This window comes from Exophiala dermatitidis, assembly GCF_000230625.1.
Source record: "Exophiala dermatitidis NIH/UT8656 unplaced genomic scaffold supercont1.3, whole genome shotgun sequence".
In the NCBI taxonomy this organism is placed as follows: domain Eukaryota; kingdom Fungi; phylum Ascomycota; class Eurotiomycetes; order Chaetothyriales; family Herpotrichiellaceae; genus Exophiala; species Exophiala dermatitidis.
The window spans coordinates 3,444,943-3,465,082 of NW_008751648.1; the positions used below are offsets into that span (position 1 = coordinate 3,444,943).

At 45.7% G+C, this 20,140-nt stretch overlaps 5 protein-coding genes across 5 annotated transcripts; 1 reads left to right on the forward strand and 4 right to left on the reverse strand.

Annotated features, from left to right (window-relative positions):
- Nucleotides 1-94: 94 nt before the first annotated feature.
- Nucleotides 95-1,375, reverse strand: HMPREF1120_04246 (uncharacterized protein; the record flags this gene model as incomplete). The annotated part of the gene is made up of 1 exon (XM_009158364.1): nt 95-1,375. The coding sequence occupies one exon, from the start codon at nt 1,373-1,375 to the stop codon at nt 95-97; it is 1,281 nt and encodes a 426-aa protein (XP_009156612.1).
- Nucleotides 1,376-2,487: 1,112 nt separating this feature from the next.
- On the reverse strand, nt 2,488-3,877 carry HMPREF1120_04247 (uncharacterized protein; the record flags this gene model as incomplete). The annotated part of the gene is made up of 2 exons (XM_009158365.1): nt 2,488-3,746; nt 3,799-3,877. The coding sequence occupies 2 exons, from the start codon at nt 3,875-3,877 to the stop codon at nt 2,488-2,490; spliced, it is 1,338 nt and encodes a 445-aa protein (XP_009156613.1).
- A 1,567-nt stretch (nt 3,878-5,444) lies between these two features.
- HMPREF1120_04248 (uncharacterized protein) lies at nt 5,445-8,680 on the reverse strand. Its single transcript, XM_009158366.1, has 2 exons — nt 6,068-8,680; nt 5,445-6,014 (listed from the first exon to the last, which is right to left on the reverse strand). The coding sequence occupies exons 1-2, from the start codon at nt 8,107-8,109 to the stop codon at nt 5,771-5,773; spliced, it is 2,286 nt and encodes a 761-aa protein (XP_009156614.1). The 5' UTR covers nt 8,110-8,680; the 3' UTR covers nt 5,445-5,770.
- Nucleotides 8,681-8,849: 169 nt separating this feature from the next.
- HMPREF1120_04249 (uncharacterized protein) lies at nt 8,850-11,861 on the reverse strand. The gene is made up of 3 exons (XM_009158367.1): nt 11,090-11,861; nt 10,016-11,034; nt 8,850-9,956 (listed from the first exon to the last, which is right to left on the reverse strand). Exons 1-3 carry the CDS (start codon nt 11,319-11,321, stop codon nt 9,876-9,878), a joined length of 1,332 nt encoding a protein of 443 aa, XP_009156615.1. The 5' UTR covers nt 11,322-11,861; the 3' UTR covers nt 8,850-9,875.
- Nucleotides 11,862-18,958: 7,097 nt separating this feature from the next.
- Nucleotides 18,959-20,089, forward strand: HMPREF1120_04250 (L-lactate dehydrogenase; the record flags this gene model as incomplete). Its single annotated transcript, XM_009158368.1, has 4 exons — nt 18,959-19,167; nt 19,218-19,309; nt 19,366-19,652; nt 19,709-20,089. The coding sequence occupies 4 exons, from the start codon at nt 18,959-18,961 to the stop codon at nt 20,087-20,089; spliced, it is 969 nt and encodes a 322-aa protein (XP_009156616.1).
- Nucleotides 20,090-20,140: the final 51 nt, after the last annotated feature.

Sequence of the window (20,140 nt, forward strand, 5' to 3'; positions counted from 1 at the left end):
GAACTTCAAGCCAGACCTAACCTTCCACTCCGAATCGAAAAGTGTTGTCTTGACAATCGACGCTACATGCAGTGCGGTAGTTTCGAAACGAGTTTCAATCTCGATCTCGACCTCGATTTCCACCTCGGGCTCGACCTCTTCCTCTCCCTCCTTTTCCTTTTCCTTCTTCCCCTCTTCTTTTCCCAAAGGGTAAAGCCTGATTCTTCAAATTGTCAGGCAAATCCCTCACAACGCCCTGACCTTGCTTCCAAAGCAGTCCAAGACCGTTTTTGATCTCGACGGCGGCGAGGAAGTATTCTGTAGGGAGGAGTTTGGTTGTATCGGCATTGGTATCCACTTTCTCTCCATCGACTTCTTCGTTTCCATCCACTTGTCCTTTTTCCGATCCTTCTTTACTCCTCCGCTCAACACCCTCCGTCAGAATAACCCCATTCTCACTCCTCCACCACGTCATATCCGGATTTTCAGCCAGTGCTTTCCGGATATCGACGTAGATCAAAATCTGGGCATCGGACCTCATGCCGCTGATGACTTTGTTTTTGGTGAGGATGGATCCAATTGCAGAAGTATTACTTTTCGACTCTTGGTTTTGATCCTCCTGTTTCGCAGCAGCAGCATCATCATCGTTGTTGCGACCGCCGGCATCTGCCAACCCCCAAACCTGTTCCAAAGCCGGCCCCGTCGCAAAATGGATATGATTCCTCCCCATCCTCTTCAACCCACCACTCTCCAATATCTTCTGCCAAGCACCATAGAACGTACCATGGACCACGGTATCGGGAATCGTAGATGGATCGTCCAATGTGATTTGCTTCAACAAATTTTCCGCCTCGACCAGTTTCATGCTGTGGCCTTGGGTGGCGCGGATGAAGAATTTTGACAAAAGATCCTGATTCTGCTGGTCTGTCCTGTCTTTGTTTTTGGTGGCTTCATAGACGGCGATTGCACGTTGAGTTTCGGATTCGGATTCAGACTTTGCGTCAGTAGAGGTCGTCGAGGTGGTGGATGTAGTTGTGGGTGCTTCCGCTTCTCGAGCAGAGTCTTCGTTTGTGCTGTCCCCTGCGGGCACATACTTCAAAGCAAACCTCTTCTTCTCGTTATCCTGAACAACAGCGATAATCTCCCCCATCGTCACCGGCGGCTTCATGTTTCGGATCCGCGGCCATGAAAACAAATGGTCCATCCTGACATAGCCGTCCTTGTCGATGGGCACGCCTTCGTCCACGGCCGCGTGGCGGAGGAGTCGGGAGAGGGCTTTGGAGACGAGGACGGTGCGAGGCTGGGAGTGGGAGGCGTGTCTACCACCTTTATTCGAGCCTCCTCTGCCTCCTCTACTACCACCACCGCCTCCGCCACCTCGTTGGTTTGAAGACATGGCAGCAACAGTACAGGGACCAGGACTACCACCAACGCCGCTGTGGCGGCCAAACCCACACAAGAGTGGGAGTCTACTACCGTGACCTGAAGTAGTTGTAGTTCGAATACCGCCGCTGATGCTGGTGCCGATGCCGATGCCCGAGCTCAACCCCAATCTCCAGCCGCCGGACAAACCCAACCTCTCCTCTGATCCAGCAAGATAAATTCGTCGCACGAGCAGCGGTAAGATTGTGAAACGATTCCAAGGTTCAATTTCCTTATGTTGGCTGCTTCATCACCCCACCGAGGTGGATCTCGAGGAACTCCAGCGACGCAGTGTACAGTGTACCTGTCCGAGTTCAGTTGTGAGCGCAGGACAGAAGACTGTATGCTGTGCTGTGCAGTGTGCGATTTTTGGTGTTGGGTGAGTAGTTTTAGGTTTGGGTGTAGAAAGTTGAGGTTCGTGACACTACCTGGCTACCAAAACGTCAATATAGTTTTTGTAAGAATATTTCAAGTTCGACGTTTTACAACCAGAGGCAACACCTCCACCATCACTGCCGCCGCCACAACCACGTTCCTGTCGATCGTTAAGCCCCCAGCCCAACTGTCGATAGGGCACTGGGCTCTAACAATTTCATCGTACTATGATTAAGCAGGTCTGGAAAGACTAATCATATTATTCTGCTGCGGAATCTCGATCATCTTTCACTGCAGTAGTACTACTAGTAGTATTGAACGCAGCCCTTCAACTTCAGCCGTGGATCTGACTGTGTCCTATTCAACTTGCTCGAATCATCCTGTTGCTCGCAGATATCCGAGCCTGTCCTCCTCCTCCATTACTGGTCCGTAGGGAGTGATAGGAAATATTTATATAATGGCCGAAAACTTTGTGGAGATATGCCTCCCCCATGAATATACAATGATCCACCCAATGCAAAAAAGTCGTCAAAAACCAACCCATGTGGAGGTGAGAACCCGGGGTATAGAGTGTCGCAAACACAGGGAAATAAGGACGAGTTCAGGAGATAAGACTTTTTCTCCCATCCAAAACACAAAACTCCAAAATCTGCAACCAGCAAATATAGTAAATATGTAAACGCCTCATAATGCATGCAGATGTCGAGTGGTTCAAAAGTTTTGCGCTATGCCTCCCTGGGTTTGAGGGAAAGTTGGTGCTCGTTCGATTCGAGTATTTCTCCGGGCTTGCACGTCGCGTATCACCGGCTGCCCTCCATTACCGGCGTACGTGCCATCACCACCGTACGAGCCGTCTCCGTAAGGGCCATGACTAGCCGCTGCATCGTTGTAGATGTTGTAGGGTACTTCTTCCTGATAATAAGGTCCGGGCATATTGTGGGTATCAGAAGAAGCTTCAGATTGGTGACCAACAGAATAAGCTGAAGACGCATTCGAAGGGCCACGACGGATATCTGCAGCACCACTGCGGCTTCTGCTGAGTCCTCCAGCCGCACCGGCCGCACCTAATGCTGCCACTCCATCTCCGCCTTCCGGATGTCCATTCATCAAGGGATCGGCCGAATAATGGTCGGAGGCTCCATTGGGCGAGGTCTGATATGCATATCCTCCCGGTTGACTGCTGCTTTCCGACAAGGCAGGGCCGCCAGCAGCTAGGCCGTTCGAACCCAGAGTGGTCGACGCTTTGCGGTTCGAGGATGTGGCTCCCCACCCACGATACCCGCTGTTATCATCGTGAGGTTCGGACTGGTTATCCGTATATGCTCCCACACCGGCGGCCAAAGTCGGGTCGCTATTTGGGTTGAATCCATATTCCGCCATCTCGTTCTTACGAAGTTCCTCGGCATCTTTTCGGGCCTTGCGTTTCCGCCAGAAAAAGAAACCTGCCAAGAGTGCCGCAGCGATGACCACGATGGGAATGATGACCGCTATGGCAGTTTTGGCACCAGAACTAAGCTTATGATGAGATGAGCCTGATGACGACCCGGAGGCACTTAGTGCTGACGGCGTAGACGATGAGGAGGAATGTCGGGAGGCGGATGAAGCTGTCGAGACTTGCGACGTGGTAGGATCGGGGGAATATGTTGATGTTACGATCACGACGGAAGGACTCTGGGTTCCTCCTGTCGAGGAGGGAGTTTCAGTCACGGTAGCAGTGACAGCTACCACGCTCGGACTTGAGGTGGGTGTTGGAGTAGTCTCAACCACGGTCGTCGAGGGAGGGATTGAGACGGAAGAAATGCTCGTGGGTGTCGGCGTCGGAGTCGTTTCAGGATTACTGGAGGTTTCGGGCGTCGAGGCCGTAACAGTATATGTGGTCGTGGGGGAGGTGGTTAAACTGATCGAGGTGCTGGTGATGATACTCGTTTGTATCGAGCCATCGGGCGCAGTGCTCGTGGCCGTCGCGGTATCTGCCTCGCGGTCAGTGGGCAACCCAAGCACACACAGGTGGGCTAACTCTACCTGTAAAAGTAGCAGAACCTGTACCTGAATCGGTACCTGTCGCTGTACCTGTAGCACTGCCTGTTGCAGTTTCGGACATTGTTATGGTATACTGTGTTTGTCGAACAGCTTGTGCAGTGTAGTGACAGGGAAGAAAGCAGGCTTGCCGCAGCAAGCGGAGTAAAAAGCGTGGAGTCGGGCAGATAGTAGGGTCGAGCGGTGACTACCTGGTAGGGTCCGTAGGGTTCAGTGCGATTGAAAGGATGGTTAGGACGCGAGGGAGAGAATTGGAAAAGCTGCTGTTATGGGTGTGAGATTGGCCGCTGCTCTGGAGCCCGTGGACGAGCCTGGAGGCGTGCGAGTGGAAAGTGGATGGAGGTGTCAGAAGACGGCTAATCGAGCTTGGGGCCCGACGATCCTGCTGAGGCGCAGTCCGAGTCCAGAGGATCTCGGAACACGGCCGGTTGAGAAATGTCCACGATTTGACTTTCAGATAGAGTCAATGGTACTGGTAGGTCAGACATGAAGATGCAGATGCAGATGCGGCGGTCAAAGGGCGAGATGTCGAGGGTGGGCAGAGATGGGAGGGAAATCAAATGGTGGAATTGAGGCTGAGAGACATTTGACCGAAACAGGGCGCGGGAGGAAGACTAGTAAAGTCACCTTGTCAGAGTACCACGCACCTAAGGGAGGAGAAAGGCGACGAGCGTGAGCTTCTAACTGTTATCACTGCCTAAGATTTACTAGCAGCAAACCCAGAGAGACACTGATCATCGCTACCGTTACCGTGACTTCAGGTGCCGGTGTCCTCAAACAAGATCTCAAACACGCACATAATACTATTGGACTACTGCTGCAATGCTGCCAGTGTACGTGACTTTTGCAATCAGCCGAATACCGATCAAGCACGTACTTTGTCCCGTTTACCACCAATGCCGGTAATGCATGCCCGGGCAATTGTCAGCCCGAAAGGTAAGGGTGTCCAACATTGTAGGTATACATCCCTACCTACTACGCAGCTCTGCTTCGTCCCGATCGGCCGGGACGTATCTCGACAACCAGTGACAACCCGCTGCCTGTAGTAGCCAAGGTGCGGTTATATGCCAGGTACTTGAGCATGCGGCATGGAATGTGTCACCTTATTTCATAAGTACCTCTACCTAAAAGCTCCCAAAGTTCTGGACTACGCTACTACTGTGCTGCGGCAGTGGTGTTACAATCTTGAGCCGGGTTGACGCCATGCCAGTAGTAGTAGTGGTCTGTTTGTACTACAATGTAGTAGCTGCCTTCACGTGCGGTGTCTCGGTCCAGTGGCACAGCAGCGCGCAGGGTGCAGCCACTCCTCGGGATCCTACTCCTCCTACTAGTACCGCACTGTCTGTGCTGTATGGTACGGTATCTCCGCACTTCTGCCACTGCCATTGCCACTGGCCTTGCACTTTTGTACCTATAATTAGACACACACTGCATGGCTTGCGGACTGCGCAATATACAACGACGCACTTCTCGCAGTTAAACACTTATTAAACATCTCAATCTGGTCGAGATGAGACTTCGGTAGCTTTGAACTCTAGCTGCGGGGTTCAAGTTGGTCATCTGGATGAAAAGAAAAGGCCCAAGGGCTCTCTTTCCCTCTAACCATCTTCAAGCCATGAACAAATCCAAAATTGATCGTTCTTCAACAATGTATTATGTAACAAGACCTTCGACTCTAGTACTGTAGCACATTGATGGCGTCTTCATGTCCATATGCTTCCACTATTGCCCCAGTATACATGTGGTCATCTTTTGTATTTCGCTAGTAGACCACGGGAAAAACAAACAAATGCAGTGGTGAGGGAGACATGCCCCTGAAAAAGGTGCCTCCGTCAAACTCCTGCCGCTATGCTCAAATGCGCCGGAAAAGGTGTCATGTCCCATGGTCAGGTCGCCCAGGTCGCCATCCCTCTAATATGACCAACAACCTCCTACCAGCACGCTCCTTGCCAGAACATCACCGATTAAGATTCCACTGCGGCTTCAGCGCCGCTTGCAGCTCATCCCTGGTGCCCGCGACCTCCTTCGGTATCCGGCTGACTCGATAAGCTCCAGTTCGAATGCTGTGAATGTGCATTGCCGACATCGCCGACCGATTGCTTCGGATGCTGCCTGTTTCGCTCATGCTATCTGGTCCTCGAGGACGCTGCGGTGGGGCGAAATCAAGACTGGTGAAAGTGCCGGATTTTCTGAGCGCGTGCCTGTTGATAAAGTTAGTCCGGCGATTCCAGAATGATCAATGAGAACAACTTACGGGCTGGGAATCACCGCCATGTCATCGAACGATGACGCCAGCGGAACATGAGCAATTATACCAGGAGAGAACGGTCGGACGCCACCTCGGAGGCTGTCAGGCGTCCCGGCTCTTTGCTTCTGGAATTTCTGTGGAGGAGCAAAATCGATGGGCAAGAATGTGTCTTCTTTAAGGAGATGAGGCGTGGGCAGAATGTTCAGCGGCTTCGGTGGTGGTAACTTCTTCTTCGGTGTTATGTGAGGAGGGCGTGGTCCATATTTACTGGATGCCGACGAGTATGCCCGAGGGCCCGACATGTAACTTCCATTCGAGACGGTCGCGCGATGTCTTCCAGACGGAGCGTATGGTGGTCGAGGGTGTGGTGGATAGTACTGGCCCTGTTCGTAATAGGCACCAGAGCCCGGGGTATTGTAGTAGTCCTCGGCGCCGTCATAATATTGTACGTTTTGACCAGCGCCCTGCGGCTTAGTCTCATCAAAATACTCTTTGTAGAACGATCTGATGCGATTGGCTCGTTGCTCCGGGTTTTCACTTGGGTCGTCGGGCGGGAGAGGTCGCACGCCCATGGTCAGTCGGCGGGGATCATAGTCAGCGTAATCTTGATAATCTTCATAACCAGGCTCAGGGTAATCTCCATAAACTTCGTATTCGTCGTAGTAGTCCACCGAATCCCGCTCGCTGGCCTGTTTCGGCTGAGCATCGGTTGATTGTGTTTGGTGGGAGTGGTCTATCTCGGTCGGAGCAGTATCGGACGGTTGAGGTGTATTGTTATAACTGCCGGAGAAGTTCTCGAAGGCTTCACTGGAGCCAACCGAGGCCTGCTTGTTGCCCTCGGAGTCAATCACGTTGAGTTGCTGTAGTCTCGGCTGGCGCGTATCCGGAGGGTCCAAAGTTATAGTCGGCGCTGAGTTCTCCTCAACGGAAGGAGCGGGAGCAGATGCGGTTGGGGGATCCTTGAGAATGGCTGGCGGTGGAGCACGTATCTCTTCCGTGGGCGGGTCAACTGTGATCTCGGTCGCCGCGGCAGTAGACTCCTTCTCGATCGGTTCAGGACGTTTGCCTCCACTGATGTACTGTGCCAGATAGTTGTTGCTTGCTCTCAAAGCCTTCATCGCGCCATTGCTGCTGGCGGTGCTGACATATGAGTCACGGCTGGGATCGGTTGCGGCGGGTGCGAGAAGATTGTTGTTGCCAGACTGCGGCATATTTCTAGTACCATTTGACAAAGAATCGTTGGGAGCATTGTATACGGAGTTCCTCGACATCGCCCGCGAAGGCGGTGCCACTGATGCCACTGAATTGTCCTGTGCATTGCTTAAGAGATTCTGCCTCGAGTCGAGAGGGAATCGATGGGTAGACGATCCAGCATAACTGGACGAGTCGTCAACGGGGCTCCTCAGGCTGGATGGCGGACGTATCGATCCATCGTCAGGAATGAAGGTAGTCGCACGGTATTTGTCATCGCCAGTGTTGAGGGAACGAGACAACGAATGTAACGACTCCCGAGACCGGTGGACTTCCGGAGGTAACAGGTACGGGTTATGCATACTGTAGTCGACAGACAGTCCTCGTTCTTGACGCCCAATCTCCTTGTTCACAGCAGCCATTGACATTTCCGGTCCCTTGCGGCGCTTCTTTTTGCCCATCCCTTGCTGTGCTCCGTCCAGCCCAAAATCGAGGGCTTTATCTTTATCTTCGGCATCCTCTCTTCTCAGTTTCCTTACATGGCGACGGTGTAGGAATATCAAAACAACAAACGCAATTCCCAACGGGATAACAACCCCTAGCACGATAGGCAAGGTGTTGTTCGACCCATCCGCATTATAATACTTCTCGCAGGCGCCCGAGTTGTCATGTTTCCCACAAGACACAGTGGCTGATGTGCTGTCTGATGTGGATGACGAATCGTCTCGTGCAACCAGAGACGGAGCTCGTTCCTCATACAAGGCTTGAAGCCTGATGTCGGGTATAGGCCCTGGTCGAGCAAAGGGGTTCCGCGGCTGGAACTGCGGCTCATCCTCCGGTAGAACGATTGAGGACATTATGTTAATTGGCGACGATGCCCCAAGATGTATGCGGAGGGTACGAATTATGATATATGCACCGAGCTCGTCAAGATGTGGCCATGGTAATCGATGTCCTGGATTCGCTCGTGTATTACTGCAGAGGTTCGTTGGATCGGTGGTCAATGGTCAACGGGACGTGAGCGTTCGGTCCAGACTGCTTGGAGGAATGAAGGACGTGGAACCGGTCCACAACAGAACGTGCTGCTGGTGTTAACGAACGACTGGAGTGAGGTTTCAAAAGAGTGACTGGATTCAACCGTAAAAGAGTGACAAAGAAAGAAACACAAAAGCTGCAATGGCTCGAGTGTAGAGTCAGTGCGGAATCCGAGCTGGTAGAGGAGGACCGAAAACAAGCATCACACAAAGGAGAGACAAGACAACAATCACTGCCATGCCACGGGGGTCGAGGCAGAGCGGATGGAGAACGGAGCACGGAGCCGAAGACATGCCAGTCAATGTGCAGTCCCCGGGTTGAGGAACAAGCCTTAGGGAGTGCCTCAAGTGTGCCTGGCTTGGGTCCGGGAGGCCAAATGCTGCCCAGTAGGAGCCCGAGGCGGCCAGGAGTCACCGCCTAAAGTACCTAAACAAGCCACAATTTAAGCCTATCCCCGCCCGCGCCAATCCTACTCGGCGTGTCCCTGGCTGGGCCCCTGGTCGAATCTTCATCATGAAGAACCTGAACTTCGATTTGAAGTCTGAAGCAAAGGACCCAAGAATCCACAATTCCACTATTATTACTACAACTACTGGTCCTACTGTAGGGTGCCGCGTACTCGCACTCGTAGTATGAGCGACATGCTGACCTTATGGTTAAACACCGAGACCGATGGTGGTAGACGCTCTTGTAGTATAGTAACCGCCCAGGCATCGTCGACTTCTCCTCAAGCACTGCTTCTCTTCAAGATCTTCCTTACGGCAGGCATTCTGCAACTCCAACACCAAAAGATTGCCCCTGATCTCCTCTGTCAGAAGTCTGTCGACCTTTTCAGCTCACTCGTTCACAGTTGCCGCAGCATGGCGAGCTACCACTGCACCTGGCTGCTGTCAATTTGCTGTCAATTTCCGACTTCCGTCGTTAGCCTCGCCATGGCCTCGCCCCGAACGATCGTTTTGGCATCGTGCCACTCGCTTCTGCAGGCGTACCTCTCTACCCAAGACTTCACCTAGGGCCTAAAACCCAGGCGCTTCTGACGGCCATATTCGAGTTTCAGTTCAGCGATGTTAACAATGTTCTTGAATAACCCCTTTTGCTTTTGCATAATGCCATTGTAACAATAACGCACACCCGATTTCCTTGTTTTATGTTGTTGACGCTTGCGGATCGGGCAGATGGGGCTTCTAATTTCCTGCAAAAATGGGCCGCTGAATCGAAACCTTCCGCACAATAATGATAGATGTTGGAAGACCTCCTGCTTGGTCATCTTGGATGTGCTCGTCGACGTCAGCGACCAGGCTCTATCGTGGCTGTAGATTTGCTGCTGGACCTCAAAGCGAGTCTAGATGCTCCCTTCGCCGACGATCAGAAGCTGGCGTGTGGCGGCATGTCCGCTGTTAGGCGGAGCACTCCTTACCAGGCCAGCCTTGCTAGATCACTGCTGTCCACCCCCGAGTCATGTGACCTATATACTGTTCTTGATTCCAGAGTCATCTCTTGTTTCCTTCAGATGTGGGTATATATGGCATCTACTTGTGATGATGCAAAGGAGGGCTCAGTCGCCCGACTGTGGACTCTTGACCGGTCTTCAGGGTGCCATTGCTGCTTCGCTAGCATAAAGACTTCCGACCACTGTCAATGCCAGGATGGGCGACACTGCATAGGACAACTATTCAAGGTCAGTTCCAGGAGTTGTAAGGTAGGTTGCTTCAAAATGTTTGTACATACTGTCAGGAGTTTCGACAAAATCATTTCGTCCTCCTCGCGGACGCCATTGAGTTTTCCCATGGCTACCAACTTCATGGCCGGTGGTCCGGTTGGCATTAGCATCATGGCAAAGTAAAGCATGGGGTCTTTAGGCAGCACTTTGGCCTTTGTAGCGAGAGTCCAGATGATGGCGATGGAAAGGACCGGCCACAGCACAAATCTAGTCAACAAAATGAAAGCGGTCGGCATCCACGGCAAGCCTCTGTCCTCGCCTCTTTTCATCTTACGCAGCGAGGATGACAAGGACACTCCGACCACCACAACCTGCAAGCTGACAAATAGCTCTCCAATGTTCTTCAAAGAGGTCGTAAGCCATGCTTTGAAGAAGCCTCCATCCTCTGTGTTGTTAAAGAAGGCCCTGTGCAAGGCTGGGGTCAGGCCAATCACCGCTCCCACGATGGCTCCTATGAGGGGTGCATTGATAAAGTCGGACATAAATGTGAGGAAATAGCGCGTACGAGGAGACAGCTTGATCCAGTGCGCCCTTCCAATATGGAACACACTTGCCTCAATTTCGTCTCCAAACGTACGAATCCGACCGGGTAACAAGGGAGTTATGTCGTCCGAGCCTTGCCGGCCTCGCTCCACATGGCCACCTTCTCCTCGGCGGTGTTCTTCAGTGGTGACTCCCTCCTCCCCGTGGACCGGGACCTCATCCTCCTTGTACGATTCATCGTCCGTATCCGGAGCAAATTCCCCATCGATAAGGCGTGGGCCAACGGCAAAGGTTAAGCAATTACCCACTATAGCACACACCAAGAAGTAGGCTTGTGCTCGGTTAACAGCCTCTTCGATGTTCTCGCCGTTTCGCAGAAGGCGGTTAAGTATGCCAGTAGACTCCAGAGACTCAACAAGGAGAAGTGGCAGGCTGGTAGTATTATTGAACGCGATTGCTGGGGTAATATAAGAAGGAAGTTTAAAGAACCTGACGGCCAAAAGACCTATGGCGATTGAGAACAGCGCGTAGGAGATGGCCCAAACTTGCAAAATGAGCGACCGGATCAAAACCACCAGGACATCACTCGGAGGACGTACTTAAAACAGGGATATACCGGGTTGCCGTGTCAGCGTGGAGCTCACTCCCGACCTTCGTGATGAGGAGGGCCGGCAAAAAAAGCTTGATGCAGACTGCAGATATCTTTTTGGAAGAAGGCGCGTCTAGAAGCTGGAACTGAGTCGCTAGAACGCCGTAAAAGATGACCAGGACTATGGACAAGGTTGCTTGCAGTGCGCCCAAGAAGGATTCCAGTAAGCCGCTCGACATCATCAGCCATACGTGCTTCGTGCACGAGGAGGTATAGAACAAAACTATATTGTCAGCGGCATTCAGCGGTAACGAGGATCATATCGCCCTTGACTGCGGCAAAAGAAGACAGCACGAAGCAACGCTGGCTTGAAGAGAGAATAGGAGGAGCACAGTATTGTCCCTACTGATAAGACTAGCGATGCGTATCGCTGTCGAGAGTCTCGTCTCAGCCACAAACGTCAGTTAACAGCGGATGTTGCTAGAATGATAGGACGGAACATGTGTCCACCATAGTAAAAAATGCCTACGTAATAATAGGTAGGTGGACATGAAAGGATTGCGGAGATACTAGTAGCGGAGAGTAGCCTGCAGCGGAGTGCTAGTACAGCATCTCATCGGCAAGTAGGTATTTCTTTTCAGTGTTCCAGTGCCGGGCAGCGGCAAGATGGTCGTTTGGCTGGAGACTGAAGGAGAAGGAGACATTCAAGTTGAGTCTGAGTCCTCCTGTGAAGATGGGAAGATGGTGCTACCACAACTTGAAGTACCTAGTAGGTAGTTGCGACATGGAGTATTTATATAGACTTAGAACTTCAATTAACCGTGCACTCCGTCAGCGTGCACGGTTGTTGTGATTATGAGTTGCTTGAAGGATGACAAGTCTAATTACACAGTAGATGCCACCTTAAATCCCTCAATACCACTAGTCTAAATCGGGACAGCCTATCTTTTTATATTCTTTTAAGACTTATAACACTCCCACTTAGGCGTCTAATTTAGCACTTCGTATTACCCCTCTTTTGTAACGTAAATACGACTTTCTTCTTTCTATTCTATAATTAGGATATTATTTATCGTTAATTATTAGTCGTTAAGTATCTCTTATTTATTTAGACGTCCCTCGTTCCCTTAGTTAGTTATTTATAGGTTAAAGTCCTAGGCTATCCCGAAAGCGTTAGAATAAAGCGGTAGGGAGAGGTTTAGTTAGGCTATCGGCTATATTTTCCTCTAATCCTACCTAGTCGAACTTAACTATACCTTTCTTAACTTTATCTCGTTATATATATACTAGTATAGTAATATACTTTATTCTACTATAAAATATAGGGTTACGAACTAATACTAGAGCCCTATAGTTATCTACCTTTATTATAATATCGCTAGGTTCGTTATAGTTAAAATTCTTAACTAATCGTCCTAGCTAGAGCGCCTCTCGCACTATATTTACCTACCTAATATATTCTACTTTAGTAGACGAGAGGGTAACGATATTTTATCGTTTTAATTACTAACTAATAGCTACTCTACTAAGTTTAAAAATATATTCGGAAATAGACTTCCGATTATAGTAATCTCTTACCTAGTTTATATCTAAGAACCCGATTAATTCGCTAGACTCCTAAGTATAATAGATAAGGGTTAAATTCTTAGTTCGCTAGAGATATCGAAAGATTCTATCTATAGCTACTTCGTATACCTTTATTAGGGCGCCGTAGAACCGACTTATCTATAAGACGGCGAAGGCGATATCTAGTCTCGTTAATATTATCGTATATATAAGAGACTCTATACCGGACTAATATCGAACTCGCTTTTTAGAGATAAGAGGCTAAGCAATTCGATCCTATTTATAGGTAAAGTCCTTATCTACTAGATCGCTATAATTAGTATAGTCTTTTTTAAAAGGAAAGAGTTATAGTCTAGGTTCTATTAGTTTATCTTTTAGTCGGATAGTAGATAATCCGAACTAGTTAAGTATAATCTTATTAACGTATACTTTCTAATAAAGTTAAAGTATACTAGTCTATCGGTCTCGAAGTACTTTAATACCTAAGTAGCTTTAGTACTCTCTAAGGTTAGATATTTGAAATTCCTATTTAAAATAAGCCTTAATTCGATTATACTCTTCTAAGTCTAGTTCTATAATAATAATATCGTCGATATAAGTAAAAATAATAGTTCTATAACTAATAAAGATACTATAATTATCTAGAACCTTTTTATAACCTTCCTTAGTAAGGAATACTTCTAGGCGTTTAAACTAGACCCTTAGGGCTTACTTTAGTCTATAAAGTACTCGATTTAGTCGATAAACTATTCCTAGCACACTATAGCCCGTTAGAAGTTTAATATAGATTTCTTCGTCGACGTTCCTATAGAGGAAGGCTATCTTTATATTTATTTAGAAGATATACTAGTTAAAGTAGTATACTAGTATAAATAGTACTCGATAACTTATAGACTTTATAACCGATATAAAGGTCTCGTTATAGTCGATACCGTAGCGTTATTCGAAACCTCGAACGATCTAACGAGCCTTATACCGGGTTATATTTCCTCGAATATCTCGTTTTACTTTAAAAACCTACTTGCCTATTAGGATTATCTTTCTAGAAGGTCGAGGCACTATTATCTAGATACTATTCTACTTATATAAATTAATTTTATCATTAGTTATACCCTTCTATTTAGGTTCTTATAACCTATTCACGGCTTACCAAAATATAGTAGATTTTAAGAGGTCTAAAACGTCTTTAAGGGATATAGCCTCTTCGAGGCTAGTAGCTACTATTAAGGTAACGATTCGATATTAAGAGATATTTATACTCGAGAATAGGGTTTATTATATTTTAATTTCTTAGATCTCTATATAGATTTAACGTTAGTATATCTAGAATTACTCTTCTTATTTCTTTATCTAGAAGTCTATCCGATCCTTTAGTTCGCTAGTAGCTTCTATAATAATCTATACTAGTTCTTCCTTTAATAGAGGTAATAGCTCTTCCCTTAGTTTAAGGGGTATTTCTTATATTTCCTCCTACTTATTATCTCTATCTTTAGAAGTAGACTCCCTCTAAGATTATTACGGTTTCTAGTTATAGGCTTCGATTAGTTTCTCTAATAGTACTCTATTATTTATATCGATATCGAGAATAATATCTCGAGATAATTTTCTAAGCCTCGTAAACCTTATTTCGTAAAATAATACTTCTACTATCCGAACGATCTTCTATTTATTTATATCCTAGATACGATAGAGATTATATTCTTCGAAGCCAATAAGGATATAGTCTATTACCCTATTATTAATCTTAGTCTATTCTTATTTAGGAATAACGTAATACCTAGAATAGCTAAGTACTCTTAGGTAAGATAAGTTAGGTTTTCTTCCAAGCTATACTTTATAGAATATTATATTCTTAAGGGCCCTCGTCGGTATCAGGTTTCTTAGGTAGACGCGGGTATATATCACTTCTGGCTATAGTTTCTAAGATAGCCTCGCTATCTCTATTATAGGACGAAGACCATCTATAATTACTAACCCTCCCCTTTTATTAACTCTATTCTATCGAGAAGTATAGTCTATAGTTATAGTTACCGTAATACCATTAACCTTATAAAGGCCTTAGATATTAAAGAATTCGATACTATAATCTAAGTAGATTCGTTTAAGAAGATACTCGTACTATTTCTCGGCTAGATATCGCTATCGTTCGATTACGCCACTTACTTAACTTTTAAATTATAGATAGTATACCCACTAGTAGCGAGTATAATTATTAATAATCAGTAAGTAGTATATTTCGTTTCGAGCACCTAGTTCTACCCTAGGCAAGAACTTCAGATTAACGTAAATAAGTTCAAGTAGCTTAGTCGAACGATCAGACTATCGTTATAAGGTTTAATATTTCGCTTTATCTACGGTATATACGTAGTAAGGAACTTCTATTTTATCTATAATTATATATCTATCTACTATTTACGCCAAACTAAATAGTCTTTAATACCTAATATATTCTAGGCGTCGATACTAAAGAGTAGCTGTTACCTTATGGGAGACCTCGATAATACTTTAAGTAGGCTCTACTATTATATAGAAAGTATAAGCGTTCAGCGTTCTTAGGGTGAAGATATTAAGTCGATAGAGACTATTTTATTTAGTCCCGGTTATTCGGACTTATAGAGCACCCGTTATACTATATACTCTTTAAATAAAGGCCCTACCTTTGGCGTTAATTTAGAAGATATACATCGGCAAAACTGCCAGCCCTGCCCAGGAAGCCCAGGCTAGCCCAGGGCCTCCTGGGCTAAACTGCCACAAATTGAGCCCATGGGTCCCCACAGCATCCTAGGTAGGCTGTGGGCCCTACTAGCGTAGCCTATATGCTATGGGCTCTTCGCTATATTACGTAATTATCGTAACTTCTTTAATTTATAATTATAAGTACGATTTAAACTACTACTAGTACTAGGCTATAGCTAGCGTATAATAGGGTATTAGAGTACGTCTATATCGAAAATCTTAGGTTTATTAGCTAATATTAAATTATTAGTAAGCTAGCGTAGATAGTTAGCGCGCTATAATATACCCGAAATACCCGCTTTTAGCGTCTTGGCAAAAAGTAAAAATTTTATAAAATTTTATAGTAATAAAATCACGTTATATTACGTAATAAATAGAGTAGCTAAACTACTAGCCCACGGCTAATATACTAAACTATAAGGCGCTCTATAGTAACTGTATAGTAACTGTATAGCGACTTACGGCTAATAAGTTATATTATAAGCCGCCGTGGGCTCCCTGGGCTCTTATAGCATTAGCTTTGGCTGTGGGCTAGTGGCAGTTTTGCCGATGATAGTTAAGTTTACGAAGAGTAGAGATTAAAACTAAGTTTACTTAGAGATCCGGTATATACTATACTTCTAGAAAAGATTAAGTTATAGTAATACCGCTAACGTTTAGGTCGATAATAATAGACCCCTCCCTATAGATAGGTATCTTACCTCTATTTACTAAAAGCATATATCGAGTAGGGCTATAATTAGGTTAATAATTAATAAATATATCCCTATCGAAAGTTATATAATAGATATATCTAGTATCGAGAATCTAGTTATAGAGTTTAAATAGTACTAATAGGCTTTTAGAATAGAATATATAACGATTAGTAATATTAGATTATCCTACCTTAGTACGGGTAGGATAGGAAGGTATAACTAAATAATTAGAGAGCAGGTTTAATATAGAGTATATAGAGATAGTATTATAATAGATATTCTCTTATTAGGTAACTAAGCTATAGCTAGATTTAGTTAAAATCCTCTAGGCTATAGTTAGCGGGTGCTTAATAATAAGAGACGATAGGCAGTTATGCTTACGGTTAATAGATAGAATACTACGGATTCTTTTTAAAGACTCCGGAATGCTCTCTTCGGCCTTCCTTTTACCTATAGATAAGCCCTAGTCCTTTATAACCTAGTTTCGAGGAGCCTTTTTAGGATATTTATCGAAATATTCAGCTTCTCCCCCTATATAGTTTCTTTAATAGAAAGAACACTTTAGATAGATCTTACGAGGGGCGCTTTATTTCTTCTTTAATTAGTTCTTAACTAGTATAGTAATCTAGTTAAGGACCTCTTTATATTAGTCCTACCCTTTAGTAAGCGTTCTAGGTATAGATTTTAACCGAGTTAGGAGTACCGAGTATAAGTTATTAGCTCGAGACTTCTCCTACTCTTTATAAGATTTATAGCGTTTAACGAGTTCGTTAAACGTAATAGTATTCTTATTACTAAATAGGTCGCTAGCCTATTCTATTATTCGGGCTATATAGCCCTTAAAGCCTAACTTATTATAAAGCGTAATAAGCTTTATATTTATTATAGTATTGCTTTTCCTCGTCGAGGGGATTAGACTTAATATTTAAGTATTTAGCACTCGTAGTCTACCTACTAACGCCTTAACGGATTTAAATTATATACCTCGAAGTATATCCTATTCTCTTAATAGTATAAACTATTCGATATATAAGATCTTACTATATTATTATTTAAATACGGCCTAGATTACGGCTATACCCTCTTCTTTATACTTAGTAAACGTAGTATACGGATTAGTATTAAGGTCGATAGTAGTTTAGATTATGTTCACGACTTCGCTATTATGTTATTCCCAAAGTAGAATCTAACGATTAGTAATAGTAGATCGTTTATCAATACCTTCTATAAGTTTAAAGAGATTAGTAGTAGAGAAATAGCTTTATATCTAAAAGGCCTATTTCTTATAGTTCTTAGAGCCCTTAAGGTATACTAGGGCAGCTACTATTAACTTAGTAAGGGAATTATTATACTTAGACGCTATATCTTTAGAGCTAGACCTAGTTATATAGATATTTAGAGAGTATCGCTAAAAGATCTTATTTATACTAATAAGGGTATCGATATTTACTTATTAAATAATTTTAGATATAGTAGAAGATAGAAGTTATTAAGGACGAGTATAGATATTATCTTAACTTTAAGACTTAGGATCGCGAGGTTTATGCGTTAAGCTTAATAGATTTAATTAGGTCTATTTAGGTTACTTACCTTTTAATAATAATAAGGTAATTATAGTAGAGAAGGCTCCCGATTCTTTACTAGTTAATTTAGACGGTCGTAACTTAGGCTTAAATAATAACGTTAGCTTTATTAGATACGTAACGTTATCCGTAGTCTCTCTACCTCGATTAGAGGCCTTCTTATTACTCTTATAACGTTTCTAGAAGAACTATACGGGATTAGTTAGCTCTATACTTAGTAATTAACTTATAGTAGATAACCTAAGTAGTAGAGATAGTTACGGGTTATATCTCGGTTAGAGATACCCTAATAGATATCGGGTTCTCTTTAATAAAGGTATACTCGAGAGATAACGAGCTCTCTTTAATAAAGGTATACCCGATGAATAACGGGCTCTCTTTAATAAAGGTATACCCGAGTCCGGATAAAAGAAATTCTACTTTCCGGACAACTAATATTTATACGTACTACTAAGAGCCCGTAGATACGAGATTAATACACTAAGCTATTTATTAGGTAACTTTCGAGCTTAATATCTTAACCGAATCGAAATCGATTCGAGTAAGAATAGTAACGCTCGATAGCGGTACTCTAGAGCTTTAAATAGAGAGTAATACTTACTAGTATTTATTACTAGGCAGAGGAGCACTAGAGCGCGAAACCCGGGCTTATAACCTATTATAATTATAAGTTGCTTAAAGGATAATAAGTCTAATTATACAGTAGATGCCACCTTAAATCCCTCAATACCACTAGTCCAAATCGGGACAGCCTGTCTTTTCATATTCTTTCAAGACTTACAACAACGGTTAAGGATAAAGTTAAACATTTGTTACTACAGGTAGGGCCTAAGTACTAGCACTACTTGTGAGTGGATATATCGGCCTATCAGCACCATATATTCCAACATGCTGGTACATAGTATGCGCACTAAAACAGCTAGATATGCTATATCACCAGCTGCGCACTAATCTCACTGTATCTGCGGGTGAAGGAAGCTCCGTGATACTTTGCTAGTTACTCCCCCTGCACTGCGCCTGCCCCAGATATTCCCGCTCTGCTATCCAGCAGTGCCCGTCAATTGAGGACCAAACACCTCAACACCTGTAAAACTTGGACCCGTAGTACTACAACTTTTTCTTCTGACGCATTGACTACCTAGTATATTCCCACTCAGAGCGGGCTATTTGTACTTTACGCGGTCTACCTAGGTACTCACTCCTGGTACTGAGCGTCCTCTCTTGAATTGGCCTCTAACGTCATCGTTCTTGTCCCTTAAGATCACTCAGCCTCGTGGAGGATACGCCCAAAGCACCATCATGGATCCCCCGGCTATGGACCCAGAGATTACTACCGCTAAATCTCGCATCGCGGTACTTGGAGCTGGCTCTGTTGGCTCTGCCATTGCCCTGTGTCTTATCCTCAACCCTGTGGCCAGTGAGGTTGTGCTTGTTGATCCTAACACAGCATTGCGGGATGCTCAGGTCAAAGATCTAGGAGATGCCACGACATACCATGGCGCTGTTGGGTCAGTTAATCACCATTTATTCTGCTAGGCAAACACTCACCGATCCGTAGGGGTGGCGGTGTCAGGATTCGGGGCGGAACACACAAAGAAGCCGGGCAGTGCGACATTGTTGTAATCAGTGCCGGTGCTAAGCAAAGACATGGTCAGTTTTATGCTGGACTTTTGTATTTGACCCTGGTCTGACGATCGCTTCATCAGGCGAATCACGTACTGATCTCCTGGGTCGAAACCTTGCCATTCTGCAGTCGGCGACGAATGACATGAAGCCGTTCCGCGAGGATACTGTCATTCTGATCGTTGCAAACCCTTGCGATGTGTTGACATATTTCGCCCAGAAATACTCCGGACTTCCAAAGTCCCAAGTTATTGGAAGTGGGACCTTCCTTGACAGCGCGAGGCTGAGGGGAATCCTGTCCGAGAAGATAGGAGTTGATGCTAGCAGTATCGACGCCTATGTACTAGGAGAGCACGGTGAAACACAGATGGTAGGGAACTTGCTCTCTTCTTGATGGCGGAAGTGTATATTAACGTGCAAACTCAGGTTGCATGGTCTTGTGTAACCATTGGTGCTGTGCCCTTGGATCAGTGTCTGCCCCCTAACGTCACCTTGGACCGCAAGGCTATAGCTCGAGAGACCAAGGACAAGGCCGCCAAAATCATCGAAGCCAAAGGCGCCACGGCCTACGGCATTGCCGCTCTTAGTGCGAGCATTTGCAAATCCATTCTGTTTGATCAGCGGAATGTCCGTCCTATCTCCCATTGGGTTGACGAGCTGGGCTGCTGCTTGAGCCTGCCAGTGGTGCTGGGACGTCGTGGAATTGTGCGATCTCTCAACATGCCCCTGGCTCAGGAAGAGAGGGATCTCTTGGTACAAAGCGCTGACGCTTTGAAACAAATCATCTCCGAGTCGGGTCAGAATTGAAGGCAGTGTTAAGGGGTACGCCTGTTGACGGAGTAGGGAGCATGGATTACA

Coding starts and splice junctions, on each gene's coding strand:
- HMPREF1120_04248 (XM_009158366.1), bottom strand. CDS start 8,109: ATGTCCTCAATCGTTCTACCGGAGGATGAGCCGCAGTTCCAGCCGCGG. Junction 6,015..6,067: donor ATGGCGGTGATTCCCAGCCC/GTAAGTTGTTCT, acceptor CTTTATCAACAG/GCACGCGCTCAGAAAATCCG.
- HMPREF1120_04249 (XM_009158367.1), bottom strand. CDS start 11,321: ATGATGTCGAGCGGCTTACTGGAATCCTTCTTGGGCGCACTGCAAGCA. Junction 11,035..11,089: donor CCGGTATATCCCTGTTTTAA/GTACGTCCTCCG, acceptor TCATTTTGCAAG/TTTGGGCCATCTCCTACGCG. Junction 9,957..10,015: donor TTTTGTCGAAACTCCTGACA/GTATGTACAAAC, acceptor GACCTTGAATAG/TTGTCCTATGCAGTGTCGCC.